At 37.1% G+C, this 25924-nt stretch overlaps 1 protein-coding gene across 1 annotated transcript in view; it reads right to left on the bottom strand.

Moving 5' to 3' along the window:
- LOC100372150 (tropomodulin-1-like) overlaps positions 1-25924 on the bottom strand; it is a 58435-nt gene that overhangs the window by 20088 nt on the left and 12423 nt on the right. The window contains exons 2-3 of the mRNA XM_002731189.4: positions 2443-2618; positions 1241-1400 (exon numbers count right to left, since the gene is read on the bottom strand). Coding sequence (XP_002731235.1) covers positions 1241-1400; positions 2443-2571 — 289 coding nt within the window. The 5' untranslated portion in view covers positions 2572-2618. The remainder of the gene's footprint in view (positions 1-1240; positions 1401-2442; positions 2619-25924) is intronic.

Genomic DNA, 25924 nt, shown 5'->3' with positions numbered 1-25924 from the left:
CCGGTGAAAACAGATAAAGCTGAAGAAACTGCAAAAACTCAACTTTGAAGTATTTTTGAGTAACCAAATTTATATATGTTGCGCATCTTGTTCAGGAGCGTCAACAACTAGTCCAAAGTACAGTTTTCTGAAAGTTTTCAGCTTTTGTTTTCACAATGGTCGTCAGGCGAAGAAAATGCCTGGCTGTCCACAACAAAAATATATGTATATACATTTTTAAATAGTTTATTTAATGTACCGGTAATCAACGCAAAACTCTTAATTACTCTTGTCGTCAAGAGTGTTCTTTCAAGAATATGTTTATAGCTGGTTGATATTCTTGTTGTACAGTTTGTTTGCATACTTGCCAATATTCTCGCAATAATTATATTTTTCTTGAAGTATTGAGAATAGGCAGGACAGTCTGATTGACAGATTGGAAAAGTAGTCATACAAGTGACACAAGTGGTAGCATTCAGAAAGAGAGAATTGGTGGATGTATGAAGATGTAAAAAACTACATCTGGGGTTGCATACTATGACCCCAGTCACTAATATACAGTATAGCAGACATCATTCTGATAATTAGGAAAGTATTACAGAGAAAACTATGCTTTTATTACACCACATCATCAATGTCAACATAATGTGTTATTTATGTCAATGTTGACAACACTGATCATATTACTTTCCATATAAAGTTGTTTTCAACTACCAGTATACTCAGCTCGGGAGATAACGAGCATGAAAAACAAATCAAATTCAGTTTCACATGAAGAAATAATGAACAAATGCCAAATACTTTAAGAAATGATGACATATCTATGGAGTATATGTATTTAGTGGATTTACAGCGCTTTGGGATCATAGACACCTCTAACCAGGTTATAGAAAGCCTAACATACAGCTGTGAGATGTCAATGATGCCAATTCTGGAACATCACAAGAGTTTCATGCTTATGATGTTATGGGGACTTGTGACTCCCTAACTTCCTAGTGTTAAGTTATTCTAGGACAATTTAGTTTTTTTGTCAATTTGTCTTAAAGGATGAATCTGGATACGATTTAGAAGATACCATGACTTCATCCAAATATTGAAATGAAATTAATCACAGTTCTTGCTTCATTATAATTTGTGAATATTTTCATTGTGATGTAATAAAAGTTGAACTGGTGATAGATAAAGTTTAGGGGACACATGAAACAGAAGATTTCCTTCACCATCATTTCTATAAAATTAAAAGATGTAAGGGTCAACTCACCTCGTTTCTTGCCAGATTCATAAGGCACTCTTTCCTCCACATCTTCCTCTTGCTTGGCTTTCTTCTCAAGAAAATCCATCAAATGTTTTCTATCATACGGACCAGTGGGATCCTTCGTAGTCTGGTCTTTCTGTCGGTCGCGTGGAGGTAGCAACACATTCTGAAAGAAGAAGTAGTAGAAGTTGTATCACCATGGTAACAAAATGCATTCTTCATCATTCATAGATAAAATTTCAAGTACCGGTAATATAGTTTTCATTTAGGCAACAGGTTTCTCTATCTATCACAGTCTTCATGCAAGTACATCAATTTTTGAGCAATGATCCAAAATTACTGTGCTCTTGTTTCCAAAAACCACCGACTTTGTCTCTTTTCACAAAAATGAACCTGCATCAATTTTTTTTTTTAAATGTTGATCAAGAAATTTAGAGAAAAAAAAAAAGTATTTCCATTTCTTTGAAAATTAACCAAGAAATTGAAGAAAAATCCATCAAAATGTGCAGAATAACAAACATGCACCTTTTGCAAGTTTTGAAATTATATGCATGTTTTCATTGATACTAGAGTTCAACACAGGTATGAATGGTTTCCTTCACAAAACCATTAATTTAGAAAACCTGTGCAGCATTAGATCAACTAGTAGAAATTTTTCCCACAGAGAAATCCTGCATAAAGGGATACATATCTCATAAAATACAAAGAAGCCAATACTGAACCCAGGCAAAACATCATGATGGAGTGATAAAAAAAATGCAGCCAAAAAAATAACTGGGATTCCTGGGGATAGTGTGGGTCAGCAAATTCACATTGAGTCAACTCTATTTGAATTTTAATTCATAAAAGCCAAAAAAACAAATGACAGCTGTCCTGAAAGGTAATATATTGAGGTCACTGACATGAAACTGTAATATCCCATTGAAATCAGTAAATAGACACTGTTGTCATATTTATTAGTGGTTGGAGCTATCCTTATTTATTTATCCCCACAAAAAAAAAAAAAAAAAATACCACATTAATTTTGGGTGAAATTGACCAAAATATTTTTTTTTAGGCCTTACTTGGTCATAGATGGAACTGCATAATTTGAAGGTATCTGACTTCTGCCATATGGGGGCGCTGTTCCACTGTTTCCTTATTACCAAATGTATTCACATTACAATTATGATAAAACAAAATACAATATAGAAAGGAAAAACTCTCACATCAGGATCAAACTCAGCTGATAATTGTTCCAATTCTTCTGGAGTCAACTTTGCTAATATCTCATCTTCATCAATGTCCTTATACTTGTCTAGATCTTGCCACATGCAATACTTTTTAATTCCAGCCATATTGGTAGATTTGGTTTATATACGCAATGCTATAAAATCAGAACAATCTGTGAAATAGATAAACAAACACGGAAATTGAAACACCTGCCATGAATGTCTAATATGTGTACTGAATGTGACTAAATAGGATGTAGTTGAAAAGGATATGTAACACCGGTGAAATAGCGCCATGAAATTGGGCCACAGATGTCAGAGAATGACTACAGGTGCACACATGCAGATGGATAGATGGATTGATGGCCGGATACATAGATAGGCGACGCTTTTTATTCATCTTAAATCATAGGGACTCAAAAAAAAAACAGCATTGGTACCAAGAGATTACTACCAACCACATTTGTGTCATGCTCTATGACATTATTGAGTATTCAAAATGATGTTCTCTACAGCATTGCTAAGTGTTCAAAATGAGTTCTATGGACCTATCAAGTGTTAAAAATGAGTTCTATGGACCTATCAAGTGTTAAAAATGAGTTCTATGGACCTATCAAGTGTTCAAAATGAGTTCTATGGACCTATCAAGTGTTCAAAATGAGTTCTATGGACCTATCAAGTGTTCAAAATGAGGTCTATAGACCTATCAAGTGTTCAAAATGAGTTCTATAGACCTATCAAGTGTTCAAAATGAGTTCTATAGACCTATCAAGTGTTCAAAATGAGTTCTATGGACCTATCAAGTGTTCAAAATGAGTTCTATAGACCCATCAAGTGTTCAAAATGAGTTCTATAGACCTATCAAGTGTTCAAAATGAGGTTCCATAGATCTATCAAGTGTTCAAAATGAGGTTCCATGGATCTATCAAGTGTTCAAAATGAGGTTCCATGGATCTATCAAGTGTTCAAAATGAGCTTCCATGTTACAGCCGAGTGTTAAAAATGACATACTGTGGTACTGGAAGTGTTAAGAATGTTGCAGTGTTCAAATTGCAGATATGATGTTCTCCAGTCAGCTCATTTAAAATACGTATTAGCCAAAAAACATATGGAATTTCGATTTTGTTGTTTTCCGTAAATTATTTCCCCTAACCACCACTGGTATATAGGACATGTAATCACACAAGGCATCAGATTCAGAGATAAAATGTCAGGCCAGAGAGAGAAAACTGCTCCCTCCCCCAAATGTCTGTAAAAAATGTCAAAAATTGATTTTTATTATTAAATGAAAAGTACCGGTAATTCTACTTGTCTTGAACAGAAGTATTTCAATATAATGAACAGGTTGACAGGTAACTGGTTGAAGTACCAGTACAGACACCTGATATATAAATACTGATGACACTCGCTGGCAAGGCATATTTTTGACCTTAATTAAAAATGGAGTATAATAAAGTGGTAATAAAACCACAGTAAAAATCAACAACAATGACTCATATTTGGTGTCCAACCGAGATGAACAAAGCAAATTCTGTTTTGTGAGAAATATTTAAAAAACCTCATTCAGTTTGATCATTGTAATTACTATTCAGGGACTGCGGATTAAGGACTATTTGGTAACATCTGTTACCACGCCGACATATGGTGCCTGAATATTTAAGTCAATTTTTAACCTGTTGCTAGGGGTTACAGTTGCATTTATATTAGAATGAAAAAAAAATTATTCTAAGCATTTTTTAATAATTTTAGAAAACTGGAAAAAATTTCAGATCACATCTTTTGACATTTAAATAGGTAAACTTTTTTCACTGACAAATTTAAACCACATAATATTTCCATTTTTTTTTTCAAAAATACTTATCAAATATGTAGCCAATGTTAAATTATATTCATTTGATTCAAAATTAACATCAAAATTTTAGAAAAACACACAAAAAGACAAAATGTACACCAAAATGTTTGTGGGAAAAAATTAAGGCATTTTTTTAAAATTATATTTTTTAAATACATTTTGTATATTTTTGCCCTAAATTTTAGCTGTCAGTGGACACATGCAATACCCATCTTTATTTGAAGTCTACATTTCTACAATTAAGAACAAATTCGAACCAAGCTCAAGTTGACCTATTTGTAACCATTCTCAATGACACCACTAGAGGGCTCACTCGCGCATATCAGCTGGGTGTAAACTGACTCTGGGTAGCACCATTTGCTGGAGACATGTTACAATAATTGTTATAGAGACCACATGTTTCAGGATTAAAGTCAAGTATGTTGTTATCTGACCTAATATAATGGTTTTTATACATTTAGGAATGGTAATCCTTTCAATGACCTAATGTACAACATAAAACAAACAATACAATGAACTGATTTTATGTATTATCTTGCTTCAGTTGTATGAATATCAGAGATTCTATTCTGTGTATAAATGAAAATTGTTCAATAGAAACAACTGTTTATACATTGTATGTCAAGTTTTTTAAATTTGTACAGGTATCACACTGTTATGTGGGTCCCATGCAACATGCGTAAAGTTCATGAAACAAATTTGACTTTTGATCCACCAAGTTTAAGGGCGTTCCTGAGAATGTTGCTGAATGTTATTCATATCATTAAAACTGTTTCAAGTTCGTCTTTTCGCCATCGACGAGTGTCATTTGGATGAAAAGCGCAATAATGATTAAACTATTAAACGGTAGTGACACTTCCATCTTCACCTGTTAGCACTGGAGCATACGTGAGACACATTTTCATGAAATTTGTGAGTCAGTGTAAATTACGAGTTTTAAAGTAGTGAAAATTTATCTGGGGTACTATGACAGTAACAGTGACAAATGTTCACCCCAACATAGGTGGACATACAGTTTTAGCAACCCAAAGAGCTCATTGTTAACCGTGGCATAGCTAAGCGTGCTGACAAAACATACTGCAAGCACGTCTAAAAATCATGAAAAATCGCTATAAAATCCTAGTTTTTCTCTCCAATAAGATTGTCAAATAGTGAACGCAAACCTGGCAAACTAATCAGTTCATGAATATTGCCCTGTATCGTGTTCCCTTAACAAGTTATTGCCGTAAATCAGATAAATTCTGGATGGAGGTACACATACGAATATATCTACCTGTAATACGCAATCTGATTGGCTGGCATGGTCATGAGGTATAATAATGTAAAATGAAATGTTTGATTTGGAGATACAAGTCTACAACCTTGTTTCTGTCAAGTGCATGTTAGCTTCAGTGCTTCAGAATTTGTTGCCATACCAACTGATTTTATCATTTTTTATGGTGATCAAAATAATCAGTTGGAATGCAACTTTAATGAGTATCACATGAAAGTCTCCCAAATATATTATAACACAGAATATATCAATATGTAATTTCTACACTGTATATTCCTATCAATTTGATAAATATTTGTATTATATTAATAATCCTTCATCCATATGCTGTATTCAGTCTTGGTAATCCTAATCTGGATTAAAATATCAAAGACTGTTGACACTGAGACTGAGAAGTGCACCAGCTTGATGGATTGAGTAATGGCAAGGATATGTCAAAGTGCATGTATATACCTAATTCTGGCCCTAAAATTAATTTTTAGCTCCATGCTCTGGCTTAATCAAATATCTGAGTGCTTCCTAGAGCATTATAGAGTAGACACCAACCACTTAATAATTAATGATAAAATTGATCAGCATAACAATGAATAAAATGGAGGTGGTCAACATATAATGTTTATGCAAATTAGTTGTATTTACCTGGGCAGGAAAGGTGAGGTATTCATCACAGTAATCACAACAATCATCAATGTTCTACCCAGGTAAATGCCAATGCATAGTGGCTCATTTGCATAAAAATACCATCTAATTTGCATATGATTTTTTTTTTTTACAAAGAACAATAATTAACATGTAAATAAATATATATTGTTTCTTAGAAATTCAATGTTTTTGCTGAAAAGCACTATGGTAAACAGGCCAGTCTGCTTTTAAAACATATATACATGTAGTAATAATATTTGGTAATCATTGTCCTAATTTACTATTCAAGCAATGGCTTTTTATAAATAGCATCGCAAAAAATATTTACTGCCTTTAAAAAACACTAATCATGCTTCTTTTTACCATGCCTTTAATGTCAGGAAGCATGTTTTAAACCTTGTAAATATTTGTATCATGCAGTCTACTAGTCTGGAGCCCTCAGTGGTGAGAACGTCAACATGCAAATCAATTTTTTAAGTCTACTGCCCTCAGTGTTGAGAAGCACAATTGCTTAACACTGACAATAACTGTCAAGTTTCTTAAGTAAATGTTGTTGAGTTCTTTAATTATCTGTAACGCAAGGTTAACTCTTCATTATACATGTTTTATAAATTTACATTTTAGGAATAGTAGAATAAAATGTAAATTAGTCCAATAACTCATTCACTACCATGTCAACCTATATGACTTTCCACCAAATAGTCAAATATTTCTTTATCTACCATGCCAACTTTTGCGCAATTTAAAAAAATATATAAATGAATTAATAATAGTTAGAATTAAGATCACAGGAGATTTTTTGTCAAAATGTTTTGTCAAATTATTTCAGGAAAATTGAAGTAAGCCCTCTAGTGGTGATGAAGAGATATGTCAAAATATTTGTATATTGGAAGGTCATTCAATTTTCTGGTGACATTTTATAAATTTGTTTTCTAAATGTGGAAAGACCTAAAAATTATTACTAAACAAGTTAAATTTGTGTTATCAAATTTTTACAACCAAAGTTTGTCAACTTTTTTTCTTTGTTCTTTTTTACATGGTACATGTACACACTTGTAAACTAACTGCTGGTAGAAAATGACAGAAGAAAACCGATTTGGCCACTATCAATATTCATAGTGTGACCATGACTTATTGTCTAAAAGGAGAAAATGTCAATCTTGTGTTTTGTACCAGGCAGCCATGGGATACTATTGTCCATTATACCCCCCTCCCGACCCCGCCCTCCCCTTTGTGATGTTAATCATGTAGTTAATGATGTTAATCATGTAGTTAAATTTCTTTCCAGAGTTTTTGCTGAACTGGAGGTCGCCTGTTTTTGGTGTTTATTCTGAATCCTGAAATTTGCAAAGATTCGTTCCTTACAAACTTAAAGCAGTTACAAAAAATGAATCTGTACGTATAAATGCTACAGGGTTTAGAGAGTGTGAATCAGCTCATTTCATTCTCTCCAAGTTTACTATCCATCACACAAAGTTACTGAACAGAAAAGTGAACTAACATATAAAACCACTCAGAGTACTGAAGGTCAAGTGCAGTCAAGTGACATTGGGATTAAACTTCACAGAGGCACTGAAGACAATTGGTGACATACTTGTATTGCTTTGATGGTATATTCATGTACCATATTTTTGTCTTATCAAACGTGCATCTCCTTATCTTTGATCAAACACCTCAGTAATATTTCTTTCAAACTCACATATGCAACCTCTGTTCATATTTAAGGATTGCATGATGTCATAGGGGTACACAATAAAAGCACTTCACGTTGGAAGGTTGAATTCATTAATAAACACACAACTGAGAGGTCATAGTGACATCATAGTGGTGTGAGCAACTTTACAATTATACAACAAAATAATATTTGACTGAAAGTTGAAGATGAGAACAGTGATGTCACTGAGCAAGTTGGTGATGTCACTGAGCAAGTTGGTGATGTCACTGAGCTAGTTGGTGCGGTCAGTGAGCAAGTTGGTGATGTCAGTGAGTAAGTTGGTGATGTCAGTGAGTAAGTTGGTGATGTCAGTGAGTAAGTTGGTGATGTCAGTGAGCAAGTTGGTGATGCCAATGAGGAAGTTGGTGATGTCACTGAGCAAGTTGGTGATGTCAGTGAGCAAGTTGGTGATGCCAATGAGTAAGTTGGTGATGTCAGTGAGCAAGTTGGTGATGCCATTGAGCAAGTTGGTGATGTCAGTGAGCAAGTTGGTGATGTCAGTGAGCAAATTGGTGATGTCAGTGAGCAAGTTGGTGATGTCAGTGAGCAAGTTGGTGATGTCAGTGAGCAAGTTGGTGATGCCATTGAGCAAGTTGGTGATGTCAGTGAGTAAGTTGGTGATGCCAATGAGCAAGTTGGTGATGTCAGTGAGTAAGTTGGTGATGTCAGTGAGCAAGTTGGTGATGTCAGTGAGCAAGTTGGTGATGTCAGTGAGCAAGTTGGTGATGTCAGTGAGCAAGTTGGTGATGTCACTGAGCAAGTTGGTGATGTCACTGAGCTAGTTGGTGTGGTCAGTGAGCAAGTTGGTGATGTCACTGAGTAAGTTGGTGATGCCAATGAGCAAGTTGGTGATGTCAGTGAGTAAGTTGGTGATGTCAGTGAGCAAGTTGGTGATGTCAGTGAGCAAATTGGTGATGTCAGTGAGTAAGTTGGTGATGCCAATGAGCAAGTTGGTGATGCCAATGAGCAAGTTGGTGATGTCAGTGAGCAAGTTGGTGATGTCAGTGAGCAAGTTGGTGATGTCAGTGAGCAAGTTGGTGATGTCAGTGAGCAAGTTGGTGATGTCAGTGAGTAAGTTGGTGATGCCAATGAGTAAGTTGGTGATGTCAGTGAGCAAATTGGTGATGTCAGTGAGCAAGTTGGTGATGTCAGTGAGCAAGTTGGTGATGTCAGTGAGTAAGTTGGTGATGCCAATGAGCAAGTTGGTGATGTCAGTGAGCAAGTTGGTGATGTCAGTGAGCAAATTGGTGATGTCAGTGAGTAAGTTGGTGATGACAGTGAGCAAGTTGGTGATGTCAGTGAGCAAGTTGGTGATGTCAGTGAGCAAGTTGGTGATGTCAGTGAGCAAATTGGTGATGTCAGTGAGCAAGTTGGAGATGACAGTGAGCAAGTTGGTGATGCCATTGAGCAAGTTGGTGATGCCATTGAGCAAGTTGGTGATGCCAATGAGGAAGTTGGTGATGCCAATGAGGAAGTTGGTGATGCCAATGAGCAAGTTGGTGATGCCAATGAGGAAGTTGGTGATGCCAATGAGTAAGTTGGTGATGTCAGTAAGTTGGTGATGTCAGTGAGTAAGTTGGTGATGTCAGTGAGTAAGTTGGTGATGTCAGTGAGTAAGTTGGTGATGTCAGTGAGTAAGTTGGTGATGTCAGTGAGCAAGTTGGTGATGTCACTGAGCAAGTTGGTGATGCCAATGAGCAAGTTGGTGATGCCAATGAGCAAGTTGGTGATGCCAATGAGCAAGTTGGTGATGCCAATGAGCAAGTTGGTGATGTGAGTGAGCAAGTTGGTGATGTCAGTGAGCAAGTTGGTGATGTCAGTGAGCAAGTTGGTGATGTCAGTGAGCAAATTGGTGATGTCAGTGAGCAAATTGGTGATGTCAGTGAGTAAGTTGGTGATGTCAGTGAGTAAGTTGGTGATGTCAGTGAGTAAGTTGGTGATGTCAGTGAGCAAGTTGGTGATGTCACTGAGCAAGTTGGTGATGCCAATGAGCAAGTTGGTGATGCCAATGAGCAAGTTGGTGATGCCAATGAGCAAGTTGGTGATGCGAGTGAGCAAGTTGGTGATGTCAGTGAGCAAGTTGGTGATGTCAGTGAGCAAGTTGGTGATGTCAGTGAGCAAGTTGGCGATGTCAGTGAGCAAGTTGGTGATGTCAGTGAGCAAGTTGGTGATGTCAGTGAGCAAGTTGGAGATGACAGTGAGCAAGTTGGTGATGCCATTGAGCAAGTTGGTGATGCCATTGAGCAAGTTGGTGATGCCAATGAGGAAGTTGGTGATGCCAATGAGTAAGTTGGTGATGTGAGTGAGCAAGTTGGTGATGTCAGTGAGCAAATTGGTGATGTCAGTGAGCAAATTGGAGATGCCAATGAGCAAGTTGGTGATGTCAGTGAGCAAATTGGAGATGACAGTGAGCAAGTTGGTGATGTCAGTGAGCAAGTTGGTGATGTCAGTGAGTAAGTTGGAGATGACAGTGAGTAAGTTGGTGATGTCAGTGAGCAAGTTGGTGATGTCAGTGAGCAAGTTGGTGATGTCAGTGAGCAAGTTGGAGATGACAATGAGCAAGTTGGTGATGCCATTGAGCAAGTTGGTGATGCCAATGAGGAAGTTGGTGATGTGAGTGAGCAAGTTGGTGATGTCAGTGAGCAAGTTGGTGATGTCAGTGAGTAAGTTGGAGATGACAGTGAGCAAGTTGGTGATGTCAGTGAGCAAGTTGGTGATGTCACTGAGCAAGTTGGTGATGCCATTGAGCAAGTTGGTGATGCCATTGAGCAAGTTGGTGATGCCAATGAGGAAGTTGGTGATGCCAATGAGGAAGTTGGTGATGCCAATGAGTAAGTTGGTGATGTCAGTGAGCAAGTTGGTGATGTCAGTGAGCAAGTTGGAGATGACAGTGAGCAAGTTGGTGATGTCGGTGAGCAAGTTGGTGATGTCACTGAGCAAGTTGGTGATGTCAGTGAGTAAGTTGGTGATGTCACTGAGTAAGTTGGTGATGTCAGTGAGTAAGTTGGTGATGTCAGTGAGTAAGTTGGTGATGTCAGTGAGCAAGTTGGTGATGTCACTGAGCAAGTTGGTGATGCCAATGAGCAAGTTGGTGATGCCAATGAGTAAGTTGGTGATGTCAGTGAGTAAGTTGGTGATGTCAGTGAGCAAGTTGGTGATATCAATGAGCAAGTTGGTGATGTCAGTGAGCAAGTTGGTGATGCCAATGAGCAAGTTGGTGATGTCAGTGAGCAAGTTGGTGATGTCAGTGAGCAAGTTGGTGATGTCAGTGAGCAAGTTGGTGATGTCAGTGAGCAAGTTGGTGATGTCAGTGAGCAAGTTGGTGATGCCAATGAGGAAGTTGGTGATGCCAATGAGTAAGTTGGTGATGTCAGTGAGCAAATTGGTGATGTCAGTGAGCAAATTGGTGATGTCAGTGAGCAAGTTGGTGATGTCAGTGAGCAAGTTGGTGATGACAATGAGTAAGTTGGTGATGTCAGTGAGCAAGTTGGTGATGTCAGTGAGCAAGTTGGAGATGACAGTGAGCAAGTTGGTGATGCCATTGAGCAAGTTGGTGATGCCATTGAGCAAGTTGGTGATGCCAATGAGGAAGTTGGTGATGCCAATGAGTAAGTTGGTGATGCGAGTGAGCAAGTTGGTGATGCCAATGAGTAAGTTGGTGATGTCAGTAAGTTGGTGATGTCAGTGAGTAAGTTGGTGATGTCAGTGAGTAAGTTGGTGATGTCAGTGAGTAAGTTGGTGATGTCAGTGAGTAAGTTGGTGATGTCAGTGAGCAAGTTGGTGATGTCACTGAGCAAGTTGGTGATGCCAATGAGCAAGTTGGTGATGCCAATGAGCAAGTTGGTGATGCCAATGAGCAAGTTGGTGATGCCAATGAGCAAGTTGGTGATGTGAGTGAGCAAGTTGGTGATGTCAGTGAGCAAGTTGGTGATGTCAGTGAGCAAGTTGGTGATGTCAGTGAGCAAATTGGTGATGTCAGTGAGCAAATTGGTGATGTCAGTGAGTAAGTTGGTGATGTCAGTGAGTAAGTTGGTGATGTCAGTGAGTAAGTTGGTGATGTCAGTGAGCAAGTTGGTGATGTCACTGAGCAAGTTGGTGATGCCAATGAGCAAGTTGGTGATGCCAATGAGCAAGTTGGTGATGCCAATGAGCAAGTTGGTGATGCGAGTGAGCAAGTTGGTGATGTCAGTGAGCAAGTTGGTGATGTCAGTGAGCAAGTTGGTGATGTCAGTGAGCAAGTTGGTGATGTCAGTGAGCAAGTTGGTGATGTCAGTGAGCAAGTTGGTGATGTCAGTGAGCAAGTTGGAGATGACAGTGAGCAAGTTGGTGATGCCATTGAGCAAGTTGGTGATGCCATTGAGCAAGTTGGTGATGCCAATGAGGAAGTTGGTGATGCCAATGAGTAAGTTGGTGATGTGAGTGAGCAAGTTGGTGATGTGAGTGAGCAAGTTGGTGATGTCAGTGAGCAAATTGGTGATGTCAGTGAGCAAATTGGAGATGCCAATGAGCAAGTTGGTGATGTCAGTGAGCAAATTGGAGATGACAGTGAGCAAGTTGGTGATGTCAGTGAGCAAGTTGGTGATGTCAGTGAGTAAGTTGGAGATGACAGTGAGTAAGTTGGTGATGTCAGTGAGCAAGTTGGTGATGTCAGTGAGCAAGTTGGTGATGTCAGTGAGCAAGTTGGAGATGACAATGAGCAAGTTGGTGATGCCATTGAGCAAGTTGGTGATGCCAATGAGGAAGTTGGTGATGTGAGTGAGCAAGTTGGTGATGTCAGTGAGCAAGTTGGTGATGTCAGTGAGTAAGTTGGAGATGACAGTGAGCAAGTTGGTGATGTCAGTGAGCAAGTTGGTGATGTCACTGAGCAAGTTGGTGATGCCATTGAGCAAGTTGGTGATGCCATTGAGCAAGTTGGTGATGCCAATGAGGAAGTTGGTGATGCCAATGAGGAAGTTGGTGATGCCAATGAGTAAGTTGGTGATGTCAGTGAGCAAGTTGGTGATGTCAGTGAGCAAGTTGGAGATGACAGTGAGCAAGTTGGTGATGTCACTGAGCAAGTTGGTGATGTCACTGAGCAAGTTGGTGATGTCAGTGAGTAAGTTGGTGATGTCACTGAGTAAGTTGGTGATGTCAGTGAGTAAGTTGGTGATGTCAGTGAGTAAGTTGGTGATGTCAGTGAGCAAGTTGGTGATGTCACTGAGCAAGTTGGTGATGCCAATGAGCAAGTTGGTGATGCCAATGAGTAAGTTGGTGATGTCAGTGAGTAAGTTGGTGATGTCAGTGAGCAAGTTGGTGATATCAATGAGCAAGTTGGTGATGTCAGTGAGCAAGTTGGTGATGCCAATGAGCAAGTTGGTGATGTCAGTGAGCAAGTTGGTGATGTCAGTGAGCAAGTTGGTGATGTCAGTGAGCAAGTTGGTGATGTCAGTGAGCAAGTTGGTGATGTCAGTGAGCAAGTTGGTGATGCCAATGAGGAAGTTGGTGATGCCAATGAGTAAGTTGGTGATGTCAGTGAGCAAATTGGTGATGTCAGTGAGCAAATTGGTGATGTCAGTGAGCAAGTTGGTGATGTCAGTGAGCAAGTTGGTGATGACAATGAGTAAGTTGGTGATGTCAGTGAGCAAGTTGGTGATGTCAGTGAGCAAGTTGGAGATGACAGTGAGCAAGTTGGTGATGCCATTGAGCAAGTTGGTGATGCCATTGAGCAAGTTGGTGATGCCAATGAGGAAGTTGGTGATGCCAATGAGTAAGTTGGTGATGTCAGTGAGCAAGTTGGTGATGTCAGTGAGCAAGTTGGTGATGTCAGTGAGCAAGTTGGTGATGTCAGTGAGCAAGTTGGTGATGTCAGTGAGCAAGTTGGTGATGTCAGTGAGCAAGTTGGTGATGTCACTGAGCAAGTTGGTGATGTCACTGAGCAAGTTGGTGATGTCACTGAGCAAGTTGGTGATGTCACTGAGCAAGTTGGTGATGTCACTGAGTAAGTTGGTGATGTCACTGAGTAAGTTGGTGATGTCAGTGAGTAAGTTGGTGATGTCACTGAGTAAGTTGGTGATGTCACTGAGTAAGTTGATGATGTCACTGAGTAAGTTGGTGATGTCACTGAGTAAGTTGGTGATGTCACTGAGTAAGTTGGTGATGTCAGTGAGTAAGTTGGTGATGCCATTGAGTAAGTTGGTGATGTCACTGAGCAAGTTGGTGATGTCACTGAGTAAGTTGGTGATGTCAGTAAGTTGGTGATGTCAGTGAGCAAGTTGGTGATGTCAGTGAGCAAGTTGATGATGTCAGTGAGCAAGTTGGTGATGTCACTGAGCAAGTTGGTGATGTCACTGAGCAAGTTGGTGATGTCACTGAGTAAGTTGGTGATGTCACTGAGTAAGTTGGTGATGTCACTGAGTAAGTTGGTGATGTCAGTGAGCAAGTTGGTGATGTCACTGAGCAAGTTGGTGATGCCAATGAGCAAGTTGGTGATGCCAATGAGCAAGTTGGTGATGCCAATGAGTAAGTTGGTGATGTCAGTGAGTAAGTTGGTGATGTCAGTGAGCAAGTTGGTGATATCAATGAGCAAGTTGGTGATGTCAGTGAGCAAGTTGGTGATGTCACTGAGCAAGTTGGTGATGCCAATGAGCAAGTTGGTGATGCCAATGAGTAAGTTGGTGATGTCAGTGAGTAAGTTGGTGATGTCAGTGAGCAAGTTGGTGATGTCAGTGAGCAAGTTGGTGATGTCAGTGAGCAAGTTGGTGATGCCAATGAGCAAGTTGGTGATGCCAATGAGCAAGTTGGTGATGCCAATGAGTAAGTTGGTGATGTCAGTGAGCAAGTTGGTGATGTCAGTGAGCAAGTTGGTGATGTCAGTGAGCAAGTTGGTGATGTCAGTGAGCAAGTTGGTGATGTCAGTGAGCAAGTTGGTGATGTCAGTGAGCAAGTTGGTGATGTCAGTGAGCAAGTTGGTGATGTCAGTGAGCAAGTTGGTGATGTCACTGAGTAAGTTGGTGATGTCAGTGAGCAAGTTGGTGATGTCAGTGAGCAAGTTGGTGATGCTAGTGAGTATACAATATGCAAGTGTATCAATTCAGCGAGACATTCAGTTTAACATATATAACAAATTAAATTAGAGAATAAGATGATGACAGCCACATATACAATATAAATTCCCTGCAGTGCTATATTGAAATGTGACAAGGATTTTAGCTGGATAGCCAGCTCTCCTGTGGCTTGCATCATGTAAGAGAGGCCACATTTTTGATTCAGTAACTCAATTTGTCCTTGATTCTGACAAGGCTTTAATAGTGAATCACCACTAGAAAAATGATTTGATTATAACTATGTGACTTTTATAAAGATATTTAGCTGAAAATGAAGATTGGGACAAAAAAATAGCCAAATTCATTAAAAACTGAAAATTGACTCAAATTTTGTCTGTTGGTTCCCAAATTAGTGTTCCATTTGCAGAAATATTGAAAAATACAAGAAAAAAATATAGACAAATTTGGCTGAGAAAGTCGGGTAGTGAAATAAGAGAAACTAAAACCCAGTTAATAATTAACCTTTTCAGTTTTACGGAATTCCATAACAAATATTTGATTACATCTCTCATTATAAGTTATTAAAATCACTGCTCACAATAATATTAACCCACTTTGTTTGGGTCATGAAACAAAAACAGGAATAGTTACCTCAAATTATTAACTTAGAACTGTTTCCTCCTCGTCAATATGTTAACCCTCTGAAGCCCAAAGTAACTTTTTTCACTTTTTAGAAAATAAACACAATTTAAAAGTCAAGAAAAATGCATACAAATTTGCCAGGAAAATCGATGGTGCTTAAAAGGTTGAAAAAGCAAGACACATAGAATAATTTAGGTCTTGCAATGTTCAGTTTCCCTGCCTCATGGTAAAATAGAGTTATGATCAGTAACCCAGTAGAATAAACTGAATAGAAGTAAAGCCATTTCAATGACTTTACCAAATGGCCAGGCTAAATTTCATAAATTGAACACGTACATATATATGTTTGCGCCAGGTGACAATCCTGGAAATGTCTATGTAATGTAGAATACTTTCCGCTTAGATTTAATTTTCGCTATTTTCGTTGAAGAGATGCTTCAGTGAAAATAAAATCCAGTAAAAACATTTTGTTTCCTATATTTCACATTTAACACGTCAACAATAAGTGGAAAATAAATTACATACAACACACCCTTTCCAGCAAAAATTAATTCCAGCTATTTAGTAGTATTTTAAGTTATATTCAACTGCAGGACAGGGTTTCATAGTTTTATTGCATTTGACTGCATACTGTATTCAATTAAAACTTGTACGTGTTTATGTCAGTGATATCCTTCTGTTGGTTTTTTTAAAATGAGAAAAAAATACTTTAAAACCATTTATTTTCATTGACATTTAATTTCATTATTTTGATGTTTTGAGCAATTTAAGTTTTTGAGTTTTTACTTCCCCAACATGTCAAGAAAACAATGAGTTCTATTGTTATTTTTTTATTTAGCAGATTTCACTTATTGGTGAAAATAGCGAAATTAAAAACAGCAAATAATTAATGTGTTGACGGTAAAACATTAATATCCTAGTTTCGTCTTCAGATGCTTTTTTTGTTTCTGATAACTGCAAGTGTACAAGCAAACTAGTCTCCCAATACTGCATGTCTAGAGGGCAGAGTAGACTCTACTTTGATTTATACTGCTGAGTAAACAGTCTGGCTATAGAAACTGAACCCACAACCTTCCTGATGTGTAGCAAAGATGCTGACAACTGTGTCATAACTAAGGCCACAAAAACAAACTGTCGATCTGTGCTCTTATTTTAAAATAAAAGTAGACTGTTTTTTATTCCATTAAATTTAATTGAAATAAAGTTACAGCTTTCAAACTCAAACCAAAGTATGTTTGAAATGATCTAAGTCTTAAAGCGCAGTGGCCATCGCGCGTGTTCAAATTTTATGTAAACAATGTATTTTACACACGTTGTATACGTCGCTATAAGTCCTATATCGAACAGGACGCGACACGACACGACGACTGCCGCCCTTTAAACATTACATAATGTGTACATGACATGTCATTTTGACATACAATGAATAAATAAACAATAAAATAGTGACAGATCACTGTAAAAATTGTCTTTATATTACTTTTCGTTATTTTAGTAAATTTAGCTAATTCGTAATTTCAAGATATAAGTTATTAGGTATTTTCGCTAAATTAAAATTTTTGTATTGAGACAAATGTGCTAAAATGGCATGTAGCTAATTCAATGTGTTTCACAGTTGTGATGTTGAAGTAATTTTGCAATGACGTTGGAATTAAGAGCAATAAAATATTCTTGTGACAAATCACTGAAAAACCACAGTGAAGGAATTTTGTTGGGGTTGAAAATCTCTATCAATGTTCACACTATCCTAATTGGATAACTCTCACATACTGTATCACACTATGATTGAGACAGTTCTATTTTTAGTAACAATTTGCCATGATGTACCTGTTCTTTGGCTATGCACAAAAACAAGAACTGAAATCACATTACAAATGTGCGTCATATGCTTAACTGACATACTTTGGTATGTGACACAAACTTTCTGATAATGACAAAACCTACCGGGAAGGTCAATAAATTATAACATACCAGTAAATACAGTACCATGTAACCTTTGTTTTATGAAACAAGAGTCAATTGTTGGATTCAGTGAAAGATGTTAACAGTAAATTCTTGACATTTAGTGTCCAAGATATAATTAGTCAGAAATTACTTTTACTAAAAACTGTATATTGGTGTGTAATGTACCCTGTGGGCCAACTTACTTACACAATTGTCTGACTACTACTTTTGCATTGAAATTTGAAAGTACCTCTTGGTCAAAAACGGGTACATGTACTGGTCTTGTTATACCCATGCAGCATAATGCAATATTTCCATCGACTTAGGCAAGTCTTTGTTTTCACTAAAAATTTTGACATCAAAATTACAGAAACATACAACATTGTAAATAACCGTCTGGGAATGTGACAGGACATGTTTTTTTTTATTCACTGTGTTGTATAATTATCTGAATATAAATATTGCACTTGGAATGCTAAGACAATGGTATATCTTGCTACCAGTTACATTCAAAACTGACAGTGTTTTACTACCTAGAAAAAGCAACGCGTGTTCATAGCAAATACTAGTACCCCATAAATACTGCGTCCTCCTGTTATTCCATTTATCTAAGACCCCAACCCTGGTAACAAGTTGTTTACTTTCACAGTATCTGATGAATTCATTTTATTATTAATTTTGCCAAATCATAACTCCAGCAAATATAAATTCAAAGAATATTGGTTCTAAATAAAATGATATATTCTCGGGATGGAGCTACGTCACAGTGCTATGTTGCTAAAACATACTATGTATTTCTATGGGCTCAGTGCAAGCTACTGTGGAACGCCGGAAGAGTGTTAAAACTGTTGAAATTGCAGAAACAGCACAAACTCAACTTTGAAGTAATCCTGAACAACCAAATTTACACATATATATATATATATATATATATATACATATATATATATATATATATATATATATATATATATATATATATATATATACACCGTATTTATCCGGGTATAAGCCCAGGGTCTTGAACATGGAAAATTGCCAAAAAGAAGGGGTGGGCGTTTGCCAGGAGATCCCCAGCAAAAAAAAACGAAAATTCGCGAAAATCTGCAACACGCAGTTCGATCGAACTGCGGCAGGGAATAGAACGGCAAATGAAAACATGCAACGGAAATAAATGAACAATATGCAACACTAGAAGTAGAGCAAAAATAATGTATTGCTTATAATGTGACAAAAAAACAGAAATAATAAAAATCGACAGTGAGGAATCATTTGAATTACCGGTAGGATTTTCCCGCCGACAAACACACATGAACTCAAAATTAATTAAAATGTCAGGGGTTAAACTGCGTAAAATGATTTCCGGTCTCGACAAATTACGCATCAACCGTCGTACAAGATCAATAATAATTTACAAATTTACACAGTAAAAATTATAAAAATTCATAGCTGTTTGAAAAAAACTTCTCAGATCTTTATTTGTATGTTCATTGCCATCTTTGTCAAACTCAAAACCCTCAAAGTCCAAGTCGGCGTGGCGTCACTGTAGCCATCGAACAAAATCCCTACAACTTATTCCTGAAGTTCGTCGATATCGTCCCACACAATTTGAACTTAGCACTTTTAATCCACGGATTTCGCAGTCTGTCAGCTTGGCGCTTTTCATTCATGTCTAATCATAATAAAGAGACAAGAAAAATGGGGTCGCTCTGCTGCGATGGCACACGATGCTTTTGTTTACAGTCTAGCAATCGTCTTTGACCTTTATGCATCTGCTTTACTGATTGGCTAAGAATGACATCACTACTAGTATTTCATCATAAAGGTCAAATCGTGACATTGCTTTTTATCAGACTCAACGCTTACTAATCAGTGAAAGTTATCATTCAGCAAGTTCCGGCGGTTGGAATGTCTCACTATATGGATATCGCGGTGGACTTGAAATAGGAAGTTTTTTTTTATCCAACAGCAGAAGAATGTTTTCATGACGATGATGAAAGATGGTAAAAAAGTTGGCAGTCTTCGGCGTGACATTGCAAAATTGCTGACCCCAGTCATGGATTCGCAAGCTGCTACAAAATATTTATAAAGCCAAAATAACGTGATTTCAACCACTCTCCCAGGTACGGGTTGCTACAATATTGCAACATTGGTTTCATTGTCGACGGCGCTAAAGCCGATCGAGTGCGACACTTGCGGCTCTCCTTTTACGATTTGCCTGAATCGTTTCTAAGTTAATAAGGAAGCACAAACCAAACGGCCAGCCATTTTTAGGGCCACGACATATTTTAAAAAGAGAACTACCGTTTCTGCTTTAATATATATTTTTATAGACTTGCTGACTGTTATAATTCAGAACGCGCTGCCCTGAAGTTTTACGCAATTAACATTTTTTATAAGTATCACGACAGTCTTCAAGAAAGTCAACTGTTAATACAAGCACAGTCAACGAATAGAAAATATTATTTTTTTTGTAGAAAAAGACCCCCTGGGCGTGTGCCCGGATATGACCTCAATTCCTTTATTGTGTCAAAAGTGGGGGGTGGGCGTTTGCCCAGGCATGGGCTCTTACCCGGATAAGTACGGTATATTATGTTATCTCGTTACTCTGTTTATGAGAGTATCAACTATTGCAAAGTACAGTTTTCTGAGAGTTTTTGGTCTTTGTTTTCAACCGTGATGGTTGCCAGGTGGATGCTTGGATGTCCGCCCCAAGAACAGTACTGTATAAGGATTAATTAGTCACTGGGTTTTAATTTTACTTTTTTCCCTGACTAGAAAATGCACTAAATTAAAACCCAGTGAATATGTAAAATTTAGCATAGAACACATTATCTAAATAACAAGCAGCCTATCGGCTGAGATAGCTCCGCTGTTAGCAATGCACATTTCAATTAAAGAACTGAAGACATCATTAGAAAATGAACAATATGAACAGTATCAAAGCAATCGGACTTACGGTTTTTAACAAGAAGTCGAAAATATCACTTTTTACCGAAAATTACAAAAATATTCACCAAAATAAATTAATTAGAGAATTGAAGATATCATCACAAAATGAACAAATCTGAGAGGTCCACATGTAGTACCTATATATGTAATATCAAAGCAATCGGACTTACAGTTTTCAACAAGAAGTCGAAAATATCACTTTTTACCAAAAATGACAAAAATATTCACCAAAATTAGAGAATTAAAAATATCATTACAAAATGAACAAATCTGAGAGGTCCACTTGTAGTACCTATATATGTAGTATCAAAGCAATTGGACTTGCGGTTTTTAACAAGAAGTCGAAAATATCACTTTTTACCAAAAATGACAAAAATATTCACCAAAATTAGAGAATTAAAGATATCATTAAAAAATGAACAAATCTGAGAGAGGTCCACATGTAGTACCTATATATGTAATATCAAAGCAATTGCACTTGTGGTTTTTAACAAGAAGTCGAAAATATCACTTTTTACCAAAAATGACAAAAATATTCACCAAAATTAGAAAATTGAAGATATCATCACGAAATGAACAAATCTGAGAGAGGTCCACATGTAGTACCAATATATGTAGTATCAAAGCGATTTGACTTGCGGTTTTTAACAAGAAGTCGAAAATATCACTTTTTACCAAAAACGACAAAAATATTCACCAAAATTAGAGAATTAAAGATATCATTACAAAATCAACAAATCTGAGAGAGGTCCACATGTAGTACCTATATATGTGATATCAAAGCAATTGGACTTGCGGTTTTTAACAAGAAGTCGAAAATATCACTTTTTACCAAAAATTACAAAAATATTCACCAAAATTAGAGAATTAAAGATATCATTACAAAATGAACAAATCTGAGAGAGGTCCACATGTAGTACCTATATATGTAATATCAAAGCAATTGCACTTGCGGTTTTTAACAAGAAGTCGAAAATATCACTTTTTATTAAAAATGACAAAAATATTCACCAAAATTAGAGAATTGAAGATATCATTATGAAATGAACAAACCTAAGAGAGGTCTACCCAAGGTACATATACACCAAGTATCAAAGCATTCAGGCTTGTAGTTTTCAAGAAGAAGTCGAAAAAGGAAAACATTTACACGGACGACGACGACACCGGACAATCACTCATATGATAAGCTCCGCTCGACAAAGTCGACAGCGGAGCTAATAAAACTGGAATTTAAAACACACTGAATATGCCAGAAATGGTAAATCAGTGAAATTTTAACCCAGTGAAAATTAGTCAATTTACAGTAATATTGAGAGGTTACCCGAGACTAGCAATAGCATAGATTCTCTATTGTAACAAACAAGGCTTGGTATATGATGTCATCTTAGGAGATTTTCTAAGCATTATTACAGTAAGGGTGTAGTCTATATGGTTGCAAGCATAGACGTCTATATCTGGTTTTCGTAATGCAATAGCAGAAGAAGCCTATAATGTCCTCAAGTGATCTCTGTCAACAATCAAATAAAGCATGACCCGCTCACTTCAACACAACCTATACCCCCGGTACTCATATTCACTAGACTATGGGCAGGCATTCTAGTTCCTGAGTGACTCAATCCATCCATACAGGTAACAAGAATGAAAACAGAACCACCCTGTTTGCAGACAGAATTACTGTTGTCTACAGCTATTTCTTATTCAATCATTACAATTCTTTGTCAGTACTGATAGACATATACATGTATAAAAAGTAAAATACAATTTTGATTTACTGTGCACAGGGCTCAATTGTTAGTTGGCTTTTTTGCTCATAGCTAAACATACTAAAAACAGTGAAATGCAAATTTAACAATATAATGTATTGTTTCCTTCCGAAACCAAGTACCCCGTAATATCAAATCTGCTAAAATTAAATCAATATATTTCAACATTATTATTAAATGAAAGCTTGATCTCAACAATTTTGCTATCAGATTGTAGGATTTTTCTGAGATGCATACAACCTAAATATTGTTACCCGTCACATAACTTGATCTGAGAGGGGCTTCTATGGGTAATAGAAATAATACAGTACTGTAAACCATTTCAATTATGTAGAAGACAAACTTTTGTAAATTTGGTGAATCAGACAAAGTTGAATAATATTGTTTCTTATTGTTGTAATATCGATAAAACATAGTTGAAAGGCCTTTCAGTTTTGAGTAACTTAGACTCAAATCTGAAAGTTACTGCCTTCACATGTTGTATCAAAAAGCTGATAGATTATATACTGTTCATTGACTAAGTTATTTAATGTCTACACTACAATAAATCCCATCATGCATTGCTGTTTGAATTCTGCTTTGGGTGCATCCTTAACACAACAAGCAGCCTCTTGGCTGAGATAGCTCCGCTGTTAGCAATGCACATTTCAATTAAAGAACAGAAGATATCATTAGAAAATGAACAATATGTATAGTATCAAAACAATCAGACTTAAGGTTTTCAACAAAAAGTGGAAAATATCACTTTTTACCAAAAATGACAAAAATATTCATCAAAATTAGAGAATTAAAGATATCATTACAAAATGAACAAATCTGAGAGAGGTCCACATGTAGTACCTATATATGTAATATTAAGCAATTGGACTTGCGCTTTTCAACAAGAAGTCGTAAATATCACTTTTTACCAAAAATGACAAAAATATTCACCAAAATTAGAGAATTGAAGATATATTACAAAATGAACAAATCTGAGAGAGGTCCACATGTAGTACCTATATATGTAATATCAAAGCAATTGGACTTGCGGTTTTCAACAAGAAGTCGAAAATATCACTTTTTACCAAAAATGACAAAAATATTCACCAAAATTAGAGAATTAAAGATATCATGAAATGAACAAATCTAAGAGGTCTACCCAAGGTACATATAAACCAAGTATCAAAGCATTCAGGCTTGTAGTTTTCAAGAAGAAGTCGAAAAAGTAAAACATTGACACAGACGGACAACGACGGACAATTACTCATATGATAAGCTACGCTCGACAAAGTTGACAGCGGAGCTAACAAAACCAGACAGTACCCGGTATGTGATGTTTGAAGTTCACTTGGACGCCATGGTCAGAAAATAGTTAGTCGGAAATGTCTTGCCAACTATACAAAAAGGAGTTTGAGTTGAATTCTATTTTTTCACTACTGAGCATGTTACTGTACATATATATGAAAAAAAATGTACGCAATGCATTATGGGGAAAAAACTTTGTTATGTATATATAACTATTCATTCTTCTTCCCAGAGTTCCTTGCAGTTAGAACACTGCCATCACATACCAGTACCCCCAGTTTGTAATTAGAGGGCTGGTGTTAATTTTTTCGGTAAATAACTTAAAGGGGAACCGATACTATAAATAAGGGTCAAGATGGCCACCGTATTAGTATGCTAATCCGAACCAAGCAGCTAACATCGTGGCGGGAGCTCCGTGAAATATGCCATTTACGATGTTTGGAGATCAAGCTGTGGTTCCAAATACATATCCACGGGGGCATTAATATGTACGCTAGCGATTACACTCGTCTGGTTGGGCTTTTGATGTATAAATGTTGTTATTTTCGGTCGAAACATGCCGCGACCAGTAAAAATCACGAGTTTAAAATGGTGGCTAATGTATGCAAAATTCCTGTCAATCACAGTTTGAGTAAACGAAAATATAAATCCCCTAGATGTTTATTCAATCTACAAAGCTTGTTGGTTTACAAACAGCATTATCGTTACGTAGTTTGTATATGTCTAACCACCTCCATGGTCTAACCATCGGTAACACTGGGACATAACGATGTAAGACAGTAAACAATTTCAATAACATTAGGTTACGGGCTGTCGGATATCCATTGCAATAAATTAAATGTAGAAGTAGAAATCATTCACGTGGTTTTAACTTCGCGGTGAGTCCAAAAGCGCAAAAATTTCCTGTTGGAATGTAAAACACAATACCCAAGTCAAAACAACACTCACTCCTGACCCACAATCTCATGAATTTTACCGTAGTCATTGACGCCTATTCAAGAGTACGGAAAGAGTGCAGGAAATAATCGTTCTGTTAGAGGTTCCAAGTTTCGGATATCAACAAGACATTGGCCTGACTGCTTCGTATGGTGTTACCCTTTTAATTTTTCGTGAAATACTTCGACAGCTCAAAACCGCGAAATAAGATGTTTCCACAGCAAAGACCACAGAGTACAAGAAGTAAATACGCCAAGCTTGAAATGCATGAACAACCAGGCCTTGGCATAGAAAAATAAACCAGTTTTTGTTTCTGTATTTGACTGCAGGACGAAACAGCGCCCAGACAACACATCACAGGCAATTCCAATTCATATCTTTTACAATAGATCGTTTTCGTTTATGCGTCGCATATATGTCCAGAAAATTTAACCAAGTGTATGTGTGTATTTAATATTCTATTTTTGGATTCTTATTTATAATAAATACAACGCTACAGATTGGTCGTTAAAATTGAGTCTACAGTAAAATTGTTTTGACAGAACGCTCTTCTCCCCCTCACCGCTCATTTGATTTTAGCTGTAAAGTCAACCCGACTTCTACCCACCAGATCACAAGAACTCAAATCTCACACGAGATACAAGCCAGTACCACCTGTGTACATTTTGATTTTCCACACTAGTGTCGTAAACAGGTTACAAGATAAGCCCGTGATGTTGCGGCGACTGTCTTTACTAATAATTATACAGTAAACTTTTTCATTGTCGTCTCTACCAATTAGTCAATATTATATGGAAATACACGTTCTGTTTACCGATTTGTGACGGAAATATGAAAACCGAAGTCTTTGACTTCAAGTTTTCATGCTTGTTATATTAGCAGTCTGGAGGAATAGTATGTAACTATACAGAATGTGCATAGGAAGTTTCGTTCTCAGGTTTACTGTATACGAGATCAGTACCGTCAATAGACCGACGCAATGGAAACAGACAAATAAACTTTAGCAACAATCTGGTCGTGTGTATCCGGTGGACTGCTGCCTTTTCTTGTTGGCCATCATCAACTTGAATTAGTTCCGCGTCATATTTTTCCGACGATGTATAAATTACCGAGCACGCGATGTTTCAAATCATGGCACATGAAGACTGCTCTGTATTTGTTTGAAATTCAATTGCTATGTTATATCACAGTCCCTCTATCTATCCCTATAGAGGGACTGTGGTTATATTTAAACAAGCAAATTGTAATCCGTTCTTAGGATGTTTATATCAGTTGTTTTGTGGGATTAGCTGTACAGGGGGAAAGATAAGCATTCATTTACTCAGTGGACAGAGGCGGAGTTAAATACCCATGAGCACTTGGTGCAATCCAAGGGATTGAGCAGTTCCCTTTGAAAATAAGTTATTAATACAATGTAGCTGATAACGATTTTTTTAGATGTATTCCCAATACATG

This window comes from Saccoglossus kowalevskii, chromosome 21 (genome assembly GCF_978046115.1).
Source record: "Saccoglossus kowalevskii chromosome 21, keSacKowa6.1, whole genome shotgun sequence".
In the NCBI taxonomy this organism is placed as follows: Eukaryota; Metazoa; Hemichordata; class Enteropneusta; family Harrimaniidae; genus Saccoglossus; species Saccoglossus kowalevskii.
Note: the sequence above shows the minus strand (reverse complement) of the source record. Positions and strands in the feature narration are given on the sequence as shown.